General features: G+C 48.2%; 1 protein-coding gene across 4 annotated transcripts in view; it reads right to left on the bottom strand.

The window, feature by feature from the left end:
• Positions 1 to 16,532, bottom strand: part of asap1b (ArfGAP with SH3 domain, ankyrin repeat and PH domain 1b) — a 91,190-nt gene that overhangs the window by 6,976 nt on the left and 67,682 nt on the right. For all 4 annotated transcript variants that reach the window (XM_049005972.1, XM_049005976.1, XM_049005974.1 and 1 more), the window contains 11 exons: positions 13,119 to 13,206; positions 11,619 to 11,667; positions 8,127 to 8,290; positions 6,474 to 6,607; positions 6,131 to 6,222; positions 4,733 to 4,919; positions 4,014 to 4,099; positions 2,826 to 2,941; positions 2,551 to 2,618; positions 1,721 to 1,822; positions 1,160 to 1,376 (listed from right to left, as the gene is read on the bottom strand). In XM_049005972.1, coding sequence (XP_048861929.1) covers positions 1,160 to 1,376; positions 1,721 to 1,822; positions 2,551 to 2,618; positions 2,826 to 2,941; positions 4,014 to 4,099; positions 4,733 to 4,919; positions 6,131 to 6,222; positions 6,474 to 6,607; positions 8,127 to 8,290; positions 11,619 to 11,667; positions 13,119 to 13,206 — 1,303 coding nt within the window. The remainder of the gene's footprint in view (positions 1 to 1,159; positions 1,377 to 1,720; positions 1,823 to 2,550; positions 2,619 to 2,825; positions 2,942 to 4,013; positions 4,100 to 4,732; positions 4,920 to 6,130; positions 6,223 to 6,473; positions 6,608 to 8,126; positions 8,291 to 11,618; positions 11,668 to 13,118; positions 13,207 to 16,532) is intronic.

Here is a 16,532-nt window from a genome sequence, read left to right on the forward strand (position 1 = left end):
GCGACCGCTGTGACACATTGTGCTGGGGGACAAACTTCAAGCCAATTGAAGGGAAAAAAAATTCCAAAACTCACTGAATCCACTGAACACGTTATGGAGAAAAATTCTGTGAACTTTAAGGAAAGTTCTTTGTTCAATTACACGAGGACTGGCTGTGTTTTGGTCCCCATATGATGAGGAAGCCTGACTTTAGGTCATTGGTCATGTCGAGGAAAAAAAATGAACTGAATGAGTTTCGCTTGTCAATTTTAAATTTCTACAAGTCTAGAACTGTAGAGTAGCCTGTTGGATGTGGTATACAGTAAGGATACAAGTCTTAATGGTTCTTATTTTATCAGTACATGACCCCATCATATAACAGAACATATAACAGAATAATACAACAGAAGGCTAAAGCTCAATTACAGACATCAACTTGCCACTGGAAAATTTCAAAATAATCCCCAAGTCTGTATTTGACCAAACCTGCCCAGCCAATCTATGCAAACAGAATAATACTCCACAAGTGTAGACAGAGCTCCCAGTGTGCAAGGTAAGGGTGTGAATGTGTGGGTTTGGCAGAGATACAATAGTGCAAAAGTCCTGCGATATGATGACGCAAAATCGCCAAATGCTATTTCATAATTACCTATATCTCTAACTTTCGTTTTTCCCGGTTAAACAGCACAGGGCTGTGGGAATCTCCCAATTACAACTGACACACATCCACCCGTCAATGTACACATATGTCAGGATGGTGACGGGGTAGCAGGCGGTGTGATTAACACACAGCGCTGAAAATGCTTGAGATGTTGGAAAGCCGTTATTAATGAGCGTGAAAAAATCTGACCCCATTAGCTGAAGGTAAGTCTTGGAGAAAATTGGACAGAAATATTACACTTTCCTCCACTACTTTACATAAAAATGGCCATTTTTGAGTGTGCATGTGTGTGTATATCCCTTGTGGAATCCTCACCATGTTCCTGTAGGGGGCGCTGTGTGCTGCTAAACTGCCATAACAGGCTGCTTATCAGTGCAACTAGGGGGAAGAAATATGGCTGTATAATACAGAAGCCACGTCCTGCAGAAACGCTCCATTTTCAGTCAGGACGAGGATTATCGGACCCATGCTATGGAGAGAACTGAGGAGGGGGCCTTCCCCGTGATCAGGGGGTTTTACCTTTAGCTGCATTCCGGGGGGGCAGGGGAGGGCCGTCTGTGACGGGTGAGGTGGGCGAGTCAGTGGGGGCGCTGTTGGTGAAGGCGCCGTAGGAGAGACGCTGCTTGTCCCGGAGGCCGGTGAAGCTGGGGAGGGACAGCTTGTCCTGGGGGGAGATGCTGGATGGGTGGCAGAAGCTCTGGGGCCGAGAGGAGCGCTCCTTCTTCACGGGGCTGGGCTGCAAGGGGGCACCGTGGGGGAGCATTAGAAAGAGCCAGAGCGACTGCACCAACCAATCACAGGCAGAACTGCATCCGGGGATGACAGGCGGGGAGACACAAAGCGACAACAGGGTAACAGGCAGGATTACACAAGGGGCTGACAAGGGCACAGGTGGGGTGACACAAGGGGGGCTCCAGTAGCATGACACAAGGGGGTAACTGAGGCACAGGTGGGGTGACACAAGGGGGCTCGGGCAGGATGACACGGAGGGGGCTTGGACAGGGTAACACATGGGGACGATGAGGTAACAGGCGAGGTGACACCAGGGGGTCAGAAGCGGGGCCACAGATGGGGACTGACCTTGTCATCTAGGTCGTCGTCGCTCTCGTCCATCTCCTCCAGCCTCCACTCGTATTCCACGTGGATGTGGGGGTTGAACTTTCCGGCAGCCGCCTGCATCAGCTGGGGAACGGAGGGAGGGGGATGCAGGCGTGTAAGGCATGGGGGGGGTGCTAACCAGTGTTACATACGACTACAGGGAGGTCACTGCATCTCCCTAAGGAACGAGGCTACACTCCAGAGCACATGCTGACAGGACACTTATCAATACAACATGGAAGCCTCAACGAGTAGGATTCTCGGCAATTAACAGAATATCGAGGGTGTGTGGGGGGGGGGGGGTGTCAATGCTCTTTCTACACAAAATACGTAATATTCAACAGGCCTGTTGTTCACATATTACCCCTGGAAACACAATCAAAGCAAGAAAACAGAAACACCAGGAATCCGCTAAACTCCCTCATTAATGAAAAATGAATAAAATGAAAAACAGACACATTCCATCCAGCTGCATTTATTCTGCTAGCTGAACATTAATCACCAAACGAGAGAGCAGACCACATCACAGCAGAGAGACGATGGGTCATGAATTCACTCCAGTGCGAGGACAGCGTCCTCTTTGTACCGATACAACTCACGTCTTTTGAGTTTAGGACAAAACGTCTGTCAAAGCGAATACTTGGCGCATTCAGCCCGAACCACAGTCATATATTCTAAGTGGAGAGCTGCACAACATTTAAATGAGGCCACCTAGTGGTAGCATGTGGTACTGTTCTAAAGTACCATACCAGATGAATTTCTAGACAACATAATATGTAATACACATAACACTCTCCCACCAGCACACTTACAGGCTCCTCACACTGGGATTTCCTTAGTCGCTTGGCAACGTCCAGTGCAGTTTCCCCATTTTGATTGGCTGAAGGGAAAGAAAATATATATTTCCATCCTGTTGATTAATGATGGGTCAGGAAGGTAAAAATGAATCATATGCCATAAAATTTAACGGCTCTGTGAGATGTCCATGCTAATATGTCTCCATGTAACAGTGACCTTCACAGAACCAGTATGTGTTTTTCAGTCCCAGAATCCTCTGGGGCAGAGGCAAAAGGGGTGTGGTACTGACTGATGTCAGTGGCTGGCTTGCCCCTCAGGAGTAGCTTCAAGCACTCGTGCTTCTCGTAGATGCAGCAGTAGTGCAGGGCTGTGTTGCCATTCTCCGTCTGTTTATCCAGATTGCCGCTGTGCAGACACAAACGGAGGGGGTTAAGGATGGGGGGGGGGGGGGGGGTCATATGGGGTCATCTATATGACACAGGGTTAGTGTCAGACAGAGGTGGAAAGTTCTGGTCCAGAAAGTAGGAATCCAGACCAAGGTTTTATTTCAACCAACCAGTTGAGGATAAAGAGTCACAGTCACAGAGGACTCAACTGGTTGGCTGAAGCAAAACCTTGGTCTGCATTTATACTTTCTAGACCTGAACCCCTTCCTGTCACATCATAATCAGAAACCTAATGGTCTGTTGACCTTTATAATTCCATGGAAAACATTTAAAACCCAATATCAGATATTACGAGTTGTGAGTATAAAGAATAGTATGTTCTGGGTATGTTGAGCGTAAGATGCTCAAACTATAACAAAGGAGAAACATCATTTGTCTATATCGGTGGACTCAATGGCTCTGCGTGTGCCTGCCGTTTGCCGGCTTTCCCTGCACTCGGCCTCCACAGCAGGAGAGGCATCCCGTCTAAATCCCAGCTCCTCAGCTGCCAGCACAGTCATTTACAGCCCTCCCAGGCCCAAGCCCCTCATCGCCACTTTCAATTAACACGATTAATGGAGACCCCCGACACTTGTCCATTCACAGACATCGTTCTAACACACAACATGTTTTAAAAGGAGCGAGCGACTGGATTGATTAAAATCCCAGCCTCAACATAAAACACACACTGTAAAAGCCCACACAAGTGCGACTTTTAGCAGAAATATGTAATATAAAAGGGAATTCCCCCTCCCCCCTCGTCACCAATTTAACTCTATTTGGGTCAGCAGTGAGCAAACGCTCGAAGAGAAAGGAATAAATTAGGATGGAAAACACAGGAGTGACCCAGTTCTGCTTGCCTTCTGGGAGCCTGAGCTGAGGGCTTTCATTCAACAGAGGGCTGTGAATATTGGGGCAACATTGCACTTTTTTTTTTGTTGGGGGGGGGTGGGGGGAGTGAAAAGGTAGCACCAGCCGACCCGCTGTGCAGCATTGTGGCTTGAGGAATGGGGCTGAAGTACAGTCAGTGGGACAGATCGGTCACTCTGTACCTGTTCTGGACCAGGAAGTCAACCAAGTGCAGAGAGGTCTGGTCAGCTGTCCGCACGGAGTAGTGGAGTGCTGTCTCTCCTGCCTCCTGTAGGGGGCGACATATACCCGGGAGACACCGTCTTTAGTTATACGTCCGTCAACACTGCGGGGAGCAATTCCCAAAATGTGGAGTGCCTTTAGGACCGAGAGCGCTGCATTCCCACCTCCCCCTGCCTCCATACTAGCCCCCGAACAAGTCTGACTGACCCCCAGTATCTCCAAAACCCCCAGGAACAAGTGACGTTAAGCATATTACCACCTAACACACCTCTGGGGGCCTGGAACAGGACAAGCAGTGATTGAAAAACAAGAGGTGGTGCATGTCACACGGACACATGGAGAAAACAGAACCAAAGAGGGAAACACACAGAGACAGGGGGAACCAAACATACCAGTTGCAATATCTGCTTTGTGTCTGACTGAGCATTTCCTAAGTCAATAACCTGAGGATCAGGATCAGTAGCTCAAATCACATTTTACATTTCACAGTTCAACCTCTGAAGTTACCCGAGTCTCAACTAGCCTATTCATGCTACGTTAGGACTTCATACCCACCCACCCATCTATCCAGTTACCTACTGATGCATGCATGCATGTGTCCATCCGTCCTGGGGTCACAGTGACCCAGGCCTTGCCCACGACCAGCATGCGGCCACTCCCACCCACCCACCCGCCTCACCTGGCCCGTCTCAGGGAGGGGCTCCATTAGCTCCACCCCCTCGGCGTAGACCTGGATCAGTGCCAGCAGATCACGTGACTTCACAGCCTCCAGCAGCTCATTCAGCTTGGCGGCTGCTGACGTGCAGGTCTTGCGTACGAACTTGTGGTCCACGTACTTGGCGTTGATGAATTCCTTACGCGCGGTCCTGCGGGGTGCGGGGGCAGAGCGCGCATGAGACAGTGAGCGGGTGCCATGCATTGTCACATGACTTAAGATGCCACTAGCAGTGTTCTGGCATTTTTTCCTTCATCCACACCCCGCCCTACCACTGACCCTCCAGATATCACAGCCCAGCATGTTTACAGCAAGCCTGCTAACGGCTGTGACCAAGCATGACGCTACCAACTACAGTATTAGAAAAACACTGCATCACCATGACATGCTACGCGTAGTTGCAAACAACCAGGGGCATTTCTGGGGGACCTGCCAATTTAGCTTCATTTACACCCCCCAAAAGACATTTACATTTTGATGATTGAGCTGTGTCCTCCTCAATATCTGCACGTGTCTCAGAACAGCCTAAGTCACACATGAGTCAGAGAAACGATCAAAGTGGTATTTTTGGAATGATCACTGCAGAACTCCCCCACGACTGGTAATCAAGGAAAGCAAACCTGTCAGTGATCCAGTCCTGGGGAGATGTACTGCTCTGTCTGTCAGTGACCCAGACCAGGCGCGAGGTACTGCTCTGTCTGTCAGTGACCCAGTCCAGGGGAGAGGTACTGCTCTGTCTGTCAGTGACCCAGACCAGGGGCGAGGTACTGCTCTGTCTGTCAGTGACCCAGACCAGGGGCGAGGTACTGCTCTGTCTGTCAGTGACCCAGTCCAGGGGAGAGGTACTGCTCTGTCTGTCAGTGACCCAGACTAGAGGCGAGATACTGCTCTGTCTATCAGTGACCCAGACCAGGGGCGAGGTACTGCTCTGTCTGTCAGTGACCCAGTCCAGGGGAGAGGTACTGCTCTGTCTGTCAGTGACCCAGACTAGAGGCGAGATACTGCTCTGTCTATCAGTGACCCAGACCAGGGGAGAGGTACTGCTCTGTCTATCAGTGACCCAGACCAGGGGCGAGGTACTGCTCTGTCTGTCAGTGACCCAGACTAGAGGCGAGATACTGCTCTGTCTATCAGTGACCCAGACCAGGGGAGAGGTACTGCTCTGTCTATCAGTGACCCAGACCAGGGGCGAGGTACTGCTCTGTCTGCCAGTGAACCAGTCCAGGGGTGAGGTACTGCTCTGTCTGCCAGTGACCCAGACCAGGGGAGAGGTACTGCTCTCTCTGTCTGTCAGTGACCCAGACCAGGGGAGAGGTACTGCTCTGTCTGTCAGTGACCCAAGCCAAAGGGTGAGGTACTCACATGTCACTCGATGGAGTAGGCTTTGGTGATGGGCAAGGGAGATATCCCTCCAGAATATCATTAAAACTACTATTTCCTACATTCTTGGCCAGCTGGTGGGGAAAAAAAACCATACATGGTAAAAATGACAACAAACAGATGTATTAAACTGTACAAGCATTAACTAGCAAATGTTCTCTTTAGAGGATTTTGTTTCTAATTATTCTCTCTGAAGACAACGATGCAACACAGCCTGAAAATGTCTGGCTACATGCATTAACTTCTGCAAAATCTGTATAAATCAATACAGCCAATAGAGATAAAACATAAACGTGGCATGGAGTAAGAAAGGGTGTAACCTCACCAAGAGTTCAGAGGTGCCTAATTTATCCAGTTCCATGGACTGTATTCGTGAAATGTGAACCCCCATTTCCCGGTGAATGCCGGAGCACTCGATGCATGTTAAAATGCCCAAGTTTGTGGACAACCATTTGGGGTCTGGATAGAGTGGGAAACAACAGAATTATTTCATTAGCAGTATGCCAAGGGGTCTCTCAAGCAATGTTACATTCTCAGTTATAATGTACTGATACAAGTGAGGGGTAAAGTTCTGCTTTGGTTACACAAGGGGGCGCTTTACCCCTTTCGTCCCACTGCTGTAGTGTCGTGATCTGGAAGCAAGAGAGGATCTCAGTTCCTCCCAACTGTATAAACAAATCTGAGAAACGCTTCCAATTTCCAAACATAATACATTTGCCTAATAGGTGGGAGGCAGCCAAAACTGACATATGTTCAACTATAAACATTTACATTTGTATTTTTCTTAAATTTTATATATTTTAGATGCTTAGCTGATACTTTCAAGAAGTTTAATAAAGTAGATTTTTTTTCCATTCTAGGCCAGGATAATTCTCTGCAGCCATTCAATAACTATGCTAACTGTTGGCCCAACAATGGCCAATACACAGTAATGAATCCAGGGCTTTGGATTTAAACAGGATTGGTTACACAGCTGATAATATTCTTAATACTCAGAGTGATCTCTGAGATACAGACCACAATGAGAGAGACTACCGGCCAGGATGAATGCCATGTGAACAATATGATGCATATTAATAACACGGAACACGATACATTCATCTCTGTTTTGCATAATAACTAGTGGGGAGGAAAGAAAGTGGAAAGAGCTGCGAGGTGGATAGATGAGCCAGTGCTGTGGGACCATGTGTCTCTTTTATGCTGTATTTACAGGAGAGAGATCGGTATGGGGGGGGTGGGGGCAGCGGCTTTAGGGCAGAGGAAACGACCCTCTTGACAAAGTACGTAGAAATTTAACGGAAAATCCTTCCCAAATCCTGAAATGCTGCTTTCGGTGGAACTCGCCCTCACCTACGCCCCGAATCGGGAAACGGGAAGGGGAACCTTGTCAGGCTGCCGACAGATCAGGGACAGAACCCAGGCCTTCAGGGTAAATTCACACCGGTCTGTTAAAGCGGCAGGAACCGGCCCAGGGTGCTGAGAGCTCAAGGACAGAGCCTAGGCCGTGAGAGTAATTGCGCGCCGGCCCTTTAAACTGGGCCGGGCCACTGCAGTTAACAGGGGAGGACACAGACAGCGAGTGGAGAGGATTATCAGGGCACCGCGATGACGAAAGGCTGACATTTCTCCCAGCCAGTCAGTGACCCCGCCCCCAGGCTGCTGACGCAGCTGCTTTCAGTTGTTTTTTTTTGTGGGGTGGCTGAGAGCAGGGAGGTGGGGAGGATGATGCATGTCTGTCTTAAAGGGGGCAGCACACTCAGAGCATAGCGAGGTGAGGGGGTCCAAACAACCTGTCTGTTCTTCACTGGAACACCCCCCCCCCCCCCCCCCCCGTCACACCCCCATAGCTCCAAGGAAAGAAGCTGGAGTAGGAGTGGATTTAGCAGAGTAAGCAATGGCACTGAGATTCAGCTGGAAATGTGAAGGTTCTCCTCATGGCTGACGTCGAGGGGGTTTGGGTATGGAGGGGCTGTCGTACCTGCAGCCCCGCAGTCGCAGCAGACCTCGTTGCCAGGCATACGCAGCACGTCCTCGATGATGGCCTTGGTGAGGTCTTCCAGGCCGTCCTCCCCGGCGCTTTGCTCACCCTGGAATGCTGTGTTCAGGGCCTCCTCCTTGCTGTTTGTCAGCACCGAGATCCAGCTGCAATCAAGAAGGACGCGGTGGGAGGAGACAGAAGGCGTGCAGTCTCCCGGTGTGGCCCGCATGGCGCCCTGCACGGCGCCCCACACAGCACCCTGCCCGCACGGCACCCTGCACGGCGCCCCACACAGCACCCTGCCCACACAGCACCCTGCACGGCGCCCCACACAGCACCCTGCCCACACAGCACCCTGCACGGCGCCCCACACAGCACCCTGCCCACACAGCACCCTGCCCGCACGGCACCCCGGGGGCAAACTTCAAACTTGTACATCAGCCAGTTACGAAGGTGCCTTCACAGACACAGCGTGTCTTTTTACGTGTCTAAAAACATTTCCGCAGACTTTACAATAACGATGCCAGACTCAATTTAGATTCGTTAGAACAGCATTTTGAACGGCCTCCTCCAGCATATAAACAGATGCTGATTGTGGATCAATAGCTGCTTCTATGCCGAGTGGTGGGGGGAGGGAGGGGAGCGGGGGGGCATCTGGGTAAAAGCGTCGAGCGACATGGAATCCATTAACTCTGGTGAACATCATTCAGAGCATTTTTACCATCCACTGCAGGAAAACAAAGCAAAACAAATGGGAATGCCCGCGCTGCACGGCGATAATGGCTGTCAGGGTGACCGCAGTTGTTAGGTCTTGTGACACATCTGTATGATTTCCTGCCCCCTAACCACTTTTCGGGCTCAATGACAAAGTGTAACCTTTGTGTGACCACATTCATCATCCTGTCAGTTGCCCAATGGGGGCACCAGGCAGAAGAATCCAAGTATTAACATCTCGTTAACTGAAGCTACCAATTTCCTAAGCTGTTTCACATTGCGCTGGATGATGTGGGCAGTGGTGGCTTGATGGTTAAGGAAGCACGCTTGTAACTGAAAGATTGCAGGTTCAAGTCCCCGACCAGCAAGGCACCACTGAGGTACCCCGAGCGAGATACCGCCCCCAAGCACTGCTCCCCGGGCACTGAATTAGCTGCACTGATCATCAAATTCAAATTCTAAATGACGTGCTAACATGGGTAACTTAACCGTCACGCCCCCTGCTGCCGCATATAAAAAGAAAAAGAAAAAAAATCTCATGTAATAGGTCAAGCCACCTGAATCATCCGGCCTTAGGGTACGTTGATTGACCTAAACTTTTCATAACAACAACGACTGGCAAAACATCCAGCCAGAGTCATGAAGACTCAGGCTGTGCTGCCATCTCGCCCAGTGTCACCGTCCCCAGCCCTTTCACTGCGACTGAAATACAACCAAGCCGAAGTTCAATCACACCACTAAAGGTGCTGCTCTTCATTTGGTAACAGGTGGCCACTACCAGAGGTTAGAGGTTGCACAAAATAAGTACGATTACTGCGGTCACCCCTCCACTCTCTGAAATCAAAATAAAACAATCGCAGGTCCGCTGTAAGGTGACGGTTAAGATACTTCTGTGAGAAAAAGATTAGACTATGACTCACTTCCATCAGACTGGTTTCACTGACCCAAATCTAAATTCCTGGCAGAAGCCATTAAAAAAACAGTTGCAGTGGTTTAACATGGGCACACACTATTTTCCCCAAAGACGACATGCGGATTTTAGAATTTAGAGATCGGTGGTCATTGTTGACACTCCACAGCACACAGTGCACAACAATGAAATGTGTCCTCTGCATTTAACCCATATGTGACAATGTGACATGGCAGGGGGCAGCTAATTCAGTGCCTGGGAAGCAGGGCTTGGGGGCGGTACCTTGCTCAGGGTACCTCAGTGGTGCCTTGCTGGTCGGGGATTCGAACCAGCAGTCTTTCAATTATGAATGTGCTTCCCTAACCATTAAGACACCACTGCCCACGGGTTGTTAGGGGATCCAGGGAGAAAAAAATATTGATTAAAATATCAATTTGACAGGAAGAGGAAGCTGATAAGGTCACACCCCAACTCATACGACCTTAAAGCCCCAACTGTCCTCTTTAAGGAACAAGAGGACATTATAATACAGTGGCATGTATCCTATGAGCAATACGAGCCAAAACAATGTCTCCTATAGAGAAGAAAAGTGAACTGTTGTATCTCAGAAGGATATTTAACTGCATACTTAAGTGCATAAAAGGCTACATAGGAAGCATCAGGGGGTTTCTATCTATTAAAAAAAATCTGGGATTAAATCAGGTTTTCCTGGGGCTTGATCATTTTTTTGAAGGAAGATTGGCATTGGGGCTAAAATACTCGTAATCAGTCCTGAGAAGAATATTCCTCTGTGTTGTATGAATTTACATTAAATAAAATTCTCTCTATTATTACGATTATTAATACACTGACACTTTTATTGATTCCTGAGGGGAAATTACCTTTACGCCTCCTGCTGCAGCACCCAGGAATCTGGGGGTTAAGCGTCTCGCACAAGGACCCACAGACGTGCTGAGGCCGGGCTCAAACCGGCGCCCCTCTGATAACGGGCACAGAGGCTTGGCCCACAGAGCCACACGCTGCCCCCAAAGTAGCCTCATCAAAGTGAAATCGACCGAGTCAGTGTGCTGCTGCACGGCAGCGGTGGAGGCTGCGGGATGCTGCCATTGGACAGGCCAAGCCGCATTCACGAAAACGCCGAGCCGGTCAGTCCACGGTCCGCCTCCCCAGCCCGAAACTACACGCGGAACATTCCACAGCTCGAGAACCATCCTGCCCCATTTTCGGTAAGGGCAAGCGTTTCGATAAAAAGTTACTTTGGTCAGTAGGTACATTTCATACCCAACCACAACTAATGGGCATATAGCTAAAATGTAAAGCGTGGCGCGGTTGCTAAGCAACAGCAAATCCTACATGAGACAAAATGGCAGGTCGGGGTGAAACCTAGACAACAGCCCCATACGGGATCAGTCTGTATTTATCAGTACAAATAATAGAAATATGCTAATAAAGAACCCATGTTTAACATGTTATCAGTTAGATATGAGAGTTCATGCCGTCACTAACAGAAATCCTTCATCGAAATACATGTGAGGTCCTTCCTCTGCCGCCTTGCAGAGCCTTGGTGGCACGACTGTGTGCATGTTTTGTGACGTTACTTTTCTTGGCAATGTTATGTATGCTAATCTCAGCTACAGTTTATTGTTACCACACAGCCAGGACACTGAAGCAATCGGGGGAGGATAATATTCTCTAAGCTCGCTGTGGGAATGAGAGCTTTTCCTGCACTGACAAACTGCTGTTCGGCAAGATGCTGTCATTTCCACATATTTGCGCGCGTATGTGTGTGGAGAATCACATGTGCTTGTCAGTTATCACTTCAGTGAATCAATAGTGATCCACAGTCCCAAATCCTCCCACATACTTACATCACAAATTCCTGTTCATCTTCAGCCTGAAAGTGATATGTCCGATTATCTGGAGAGAGGACAAATAAGAAAGTATGAGGACAGGCAGTGGGGGGTTCATAGGTCGTTCTGGAAAAACTTTAAAGGGTCTTTAATTCAACCAGGGGCGATTACAGAATTTTTAAGGTGGGGGGCATAAGAGGGGCCTTAATTCATATGGAATCCAACTTCCAGGGGTGGGGGGTGTGATATGGGAAGGGGAAACTACGCCCCTGTGTATGTATTTGAATGCAGCGCATTACTCAATAGGCATAGGTAAGTGCAGCGTGTTCTTATGAAGTTAAGCACAGCACGTAGCTAAGTGCAGCATGTAGCCAAGCACAGCGTGTAACTAAGCACAGAGCATTTCTCAGCACAGAGTTTAGTGCAGAGCGTCCCTCAGTGCATAGCTAAGCACAGTGTGTTCCTCAGTGGGTAGCTAAGTGCAGGGCGTATCTCAGCACAGAGTTTAGTGCAGAGTGTCCCTCAGTGCATAGCTAAGCACACTGTGTTCCTCAGTGGGTAGCTAAGTGCAGGGCGTATCTCAGCACAGAGTTTAGTGCAGAGTGTCCCTCAGTGCATAGCTAAGCACAGTGTGTTCCTCAGTGGGTAGCTAAGCGCAGGGCGTTTCTCAGCACAGAATTTATTGTAGAGCGTCCTTCAGTGCATAGCTAAGCACAGTATGTTCCTCAGTGGGTAGCTAAGTGCAGGGCGTTTCTCGGCACAGAGTTTATTGTAGAGCGTCCTTCAGTGCATAGCTAAGCACAGTATGTTCCTCAGTGGGTAGCTAAGTGCAGGGCGTTTCTCGGCACAGAGTTTAGTGCAGAGTGTCCCTCAGTGCATAGCTAAGCACAGTGTGTTCCTCAGTGGGTAGCTAAGCGCAGGGCGTTTCTCAGCACAGAGTTTATTGTAGAGCGTCCTTCAGTGCATAGCTAAGCACAGTATGTTCCTCAGTGGGTAGCTAAGTGCAGGGCGTTTCTCGGCACAGAGTTTATTGTAGAGCGTCCTTCAGTGCATAGCTAAGCACAGTGTGTTCCTCAGTGGGTAGCTAAGTGCAGGGCGTATCTCAGCACAGAGTTTAGTGCAGAGTGTCCCTCAGTGCATAGCTAAGCACAGTGTGTTCCTCAGTGGGTAGCTAAGTGCAGGGCGTTTCTCAGCACAGAGTTTAGTGTAGAGCGTCCCTCAGTGCATAGCTAAGCACAGTGTGTTCCTCAGTGGGTAGCTAAGTGCAGGGCGTTTCTCAGCACAGAGTTTAGTGTAGAGCGTCCCTCAGTGCATAGCTAAGCACAACATGTTCCTCAGTACTCAGCGAAGCGCAGCATGTCCTGTTAAAGATCTGCACTCCAGAAGAAGGACGTGTCTGCATCAGCTTCCACCAGGGTCCCACGTAACGACAGGTCACGGCTGACATTTCAGGAACAACAGCGCCTCTATTTGCTTGTGCAGGGTCCCCACGTCCCCACAGCGCTGGGGCAGACTCACGGGAAATGAGGTCGAAGCACTTCTTGTCTTCGGGACTGGGTTTCACCTGGCAGGTGAGCAGGTTGAGCTTCACTGGCTGCCTGTTGGACTGGAGACGGTAGGAGAGTTTGAGAGCCATTTTAAGGTGGGTGACTTAGACTGCGTGTCTCACAGACAAGTTTCCTGCAGGGCTGGTCACACACACACACAGTTTATCTTCAGGGATATATAAATAAAGTATATATATAAAGAAAAATATAGATGTGGATATACAAGTGCTGGTCATATAATTAGAATATCTTGAAAAAGTTGATTTATTTCACTAATTCCATTCAAGAGGTGAAACTTGTACAATGTATACATTCATTCCACAGAGACTGACATATTTCAAGTGTTTATTTCTTTTAATTTTGATAATTATAACTGACAACTAATGAAAAACCCAATTCAGTATCTCAGAAAATTAGAATATTACTTAAGACCAATACAAAGAAAGGATTTTTAGAAATCTTGGCCAACTGAAAAGTATGAACATGAAAAGTATGAGCATGTACAGCACTCAGTACTTAGCTGGAGCTCCTTTTGCCTGAATTACTGCAGCAGTGCGGCGTGACATGGAGTCGATCAGTCTGTGGCACTGCTCAGGTGTGATGAGAGCCCAGGTTGCTCTGATAGTGGCCTTCAGCTCTTCTGCATTGTTGGGTCTGGCATATCGCATCTTCCTCTTCACAATACCCCATAAATTTTCAATGGGGTTAAGGTCAGGCGAGTTTGCTGGCCAAGAACAGGGATACCATGGTCCTTAAACCAGGTATTGGTAGCTTTGGCACTGTGTGCAGGAGCCAAGTCCTGTTAGAAAATGAAACCTGCATCTCCATAAAGATGGTCAGCAGCAGGAAGCATTAAGTGCTCTAAAACATCCTGGTATACAGCTGCGTTGACCTTGGACCTCAGAAAACACAGTGGGCCAACACCAGCAGATGACATGGCACCCCAAACCATCACTGACTGTGGAAGCTTTACACTTGACCTCAAGCAACGTGGATTCTGTGCCTCTCCTCTCTTCCTCCAGACTCTGGGATGCTTATGTCCAAAGGAAATGCAAAATTTACTTCCATCAGAGAACATAACTTTGGACCACTCAGCAGCAGCCCAGTCCTTTTTGTCTTTAGCCCAGGCGAGACGCTTCTGACGCTGTCTGTTGTTCAAGAGCGGCTTGACACAAGGAATGCGACAGCTGGAACCCATGTCTTGCATACGTCTGTGCGTAGTGGTTCTTGAAGCACTGACTCCAGCTGCAGTCCACTCTTTGGGAATCTCCCCCACATTTTTGAATGGGTTTTGTTTCACAGTTCTCTCCAGGGTGCAGTCATCCCTATTGCTTGTACACTTTTTTCTGCCACATCTTCTCCTTCCCTTCGCCTCTTTATTAATGTGCTTGGACACAGAGCTCTGTGAACAGCCAGCCTCTTCTGCAATGACCTTTTGTGTCTCGCCCTCCTTGTGCAAGGTGTCAATGGTCGTCTTTTGGACAACTGTCAAATCAGCAGTCTTCCCCATGATTGTGTAGCCTACAGAACTAGACTGAGAGACCATTTAAAGGCCTTTGCAGGTGTTTTGAGTTATTTAGCTGATTAGAGTGTGGCACCAGGTGTCTTCAATACTGAACCTTTTCACAATATTCAAATTTTCTGAGATACTGAATTGGGGTTTTCATTTTTTGTCAGTTATAATCCTCAAAATTAAAAGAAATAAACACTTGAAATATATCAGTCTGTGTGGAATGAATGTATACATTATACAGGTTTCACCTCTTGAATGGAATTAGTGAAATAAATCAACTTTTTCAAGATATTCTAATTATATGACCAGCACCTGTATATGTAGACATACAATACAGATTTCTTTTTTCTGTCGAATATTTCCTAATTTAAAAAGCATCATTTAAAACGATTACTTAAGTTACCTTTTATATTCAGTTGCTCCACTGGTGTTTTTAGCAAAAGAGACTTCAGAAATTTTAACCACTTGCCCTTCTTGGGATTTGACCCAGAAACCTAAAGGTTACTGCTTTGCCCATCCACTGCTAAGCTTTAATAAACAAAACTCTTGATTTCCTATGACCGCTTAAGCCTAAAACATCGCATAGGGTAGAGTGCGAGAAAACACACTGGCAGCATCGGGACGAGTCCAGGCAGGTCCCTCCTGATGAGCATCACGGATGATGTGGTCTCATCATGACACGGAAAGACTGGATATAAAAGGCTGTCTAATTGGCTGATCCCAGAACCAGGACCTCAGCAATGGACACTAGATTGAAGGGGGGGGGGACCACTTTTGCTTGGATGTGGTGCTAGTGGGTCAGTAGGACAGCCTGCTTCCCTCTAGCATCAATGAAACCCCCGCTGTAGATGGTACAGTCTGCTAGCCAAGAGACTACACCAAGCTACTGGTTCATTCCAGTCCTTACAGATTCACAGCACTCAGCTAAAGAGCAAAGCTGTCGCCCAGGGCTTGTCCTTGCTTCTCATTCAGCTTTATCAATAAAACCAAGGCGGCCAAATCAATCACACAGGGATGGTCCCTCAGCAGAAACCCGACACGAACGGTGAGCTCCAACGTTAACCGTCTGTGAGACACCTCTAAGTCACACGTCCATGGGGGCTGACCCCCAAATAACACAAAGCTCCTTTAGCAGGAGAAAACAGCAAAGTTGCTGCTAAAACAGCACGATTTTCTAAATTTGCCCTCTATTGCGTTCGCTTCGGAGGTTTACAAACACATGTGGGAAAGCAGTCCTTTACTTAACATCTGCTAAATAAGAATAAATGAAAATGCTAAATATCGACGACATCTGATCCTTTAAAAACTCACCGCTGTGTTGAACCTATTTAACTGCACATGATTACAGCCCTTAAACTGTACTTAATATCCGGGTGAAGCACTAGAGAATGAGAATCCAGCTTGGCAGATTGACTAGTATGTTTATCAGCAATATTACAATGATAAAATATTGGCTCATCAGGCAAAGACGAAATCACATGAAACAAGGCAGGCTGATGTCTCCCGGTATCTCATTATAGGAGGCTCTTAAAGGCACCCAGAGCCAGCCTTAAAGGGATGGGATTACAGAGACCCTGCTGGCCCAGTCAAACATTTGACTTATAACCATTCGGCTGCACTGCCCACAGGTCAGGCAGTGCCATTACAGCCGGGAGGGTAAAAGGCTGGGGCACAGACACAGTCTGGCAGATTCCATCAGCCGGCTGTGGGCCGCATGGTTCTGGGTCATGAGGCAGGGTCACGCAGAGTTCACGTGTGCTTCAGGCTGGGGAACAGGCCAGCTCAGGTAAATTATTAACAGATCTGGTTAAATTAAACAACATTCTAGCTGCAATACTGACAGAAAATGAGCAATAGAGGAGACATTTCTCT

Source organism: Brienomyrus brachyistius, chromosome 1 (genome assembly GCF_023856365.1).
Source record: "Brienomyrus brachyistius isolate T26 chromosome 1, BBRACH_0.4, whole genome shotgun sequence".
Classification (NCBI taxonomy): Eukaryota; Metazoa; Chordata; class Actinopteri; order Osteoglossiformes; family Mormyridae; genus Brienomyrus; species Brienomyrus brachyistius.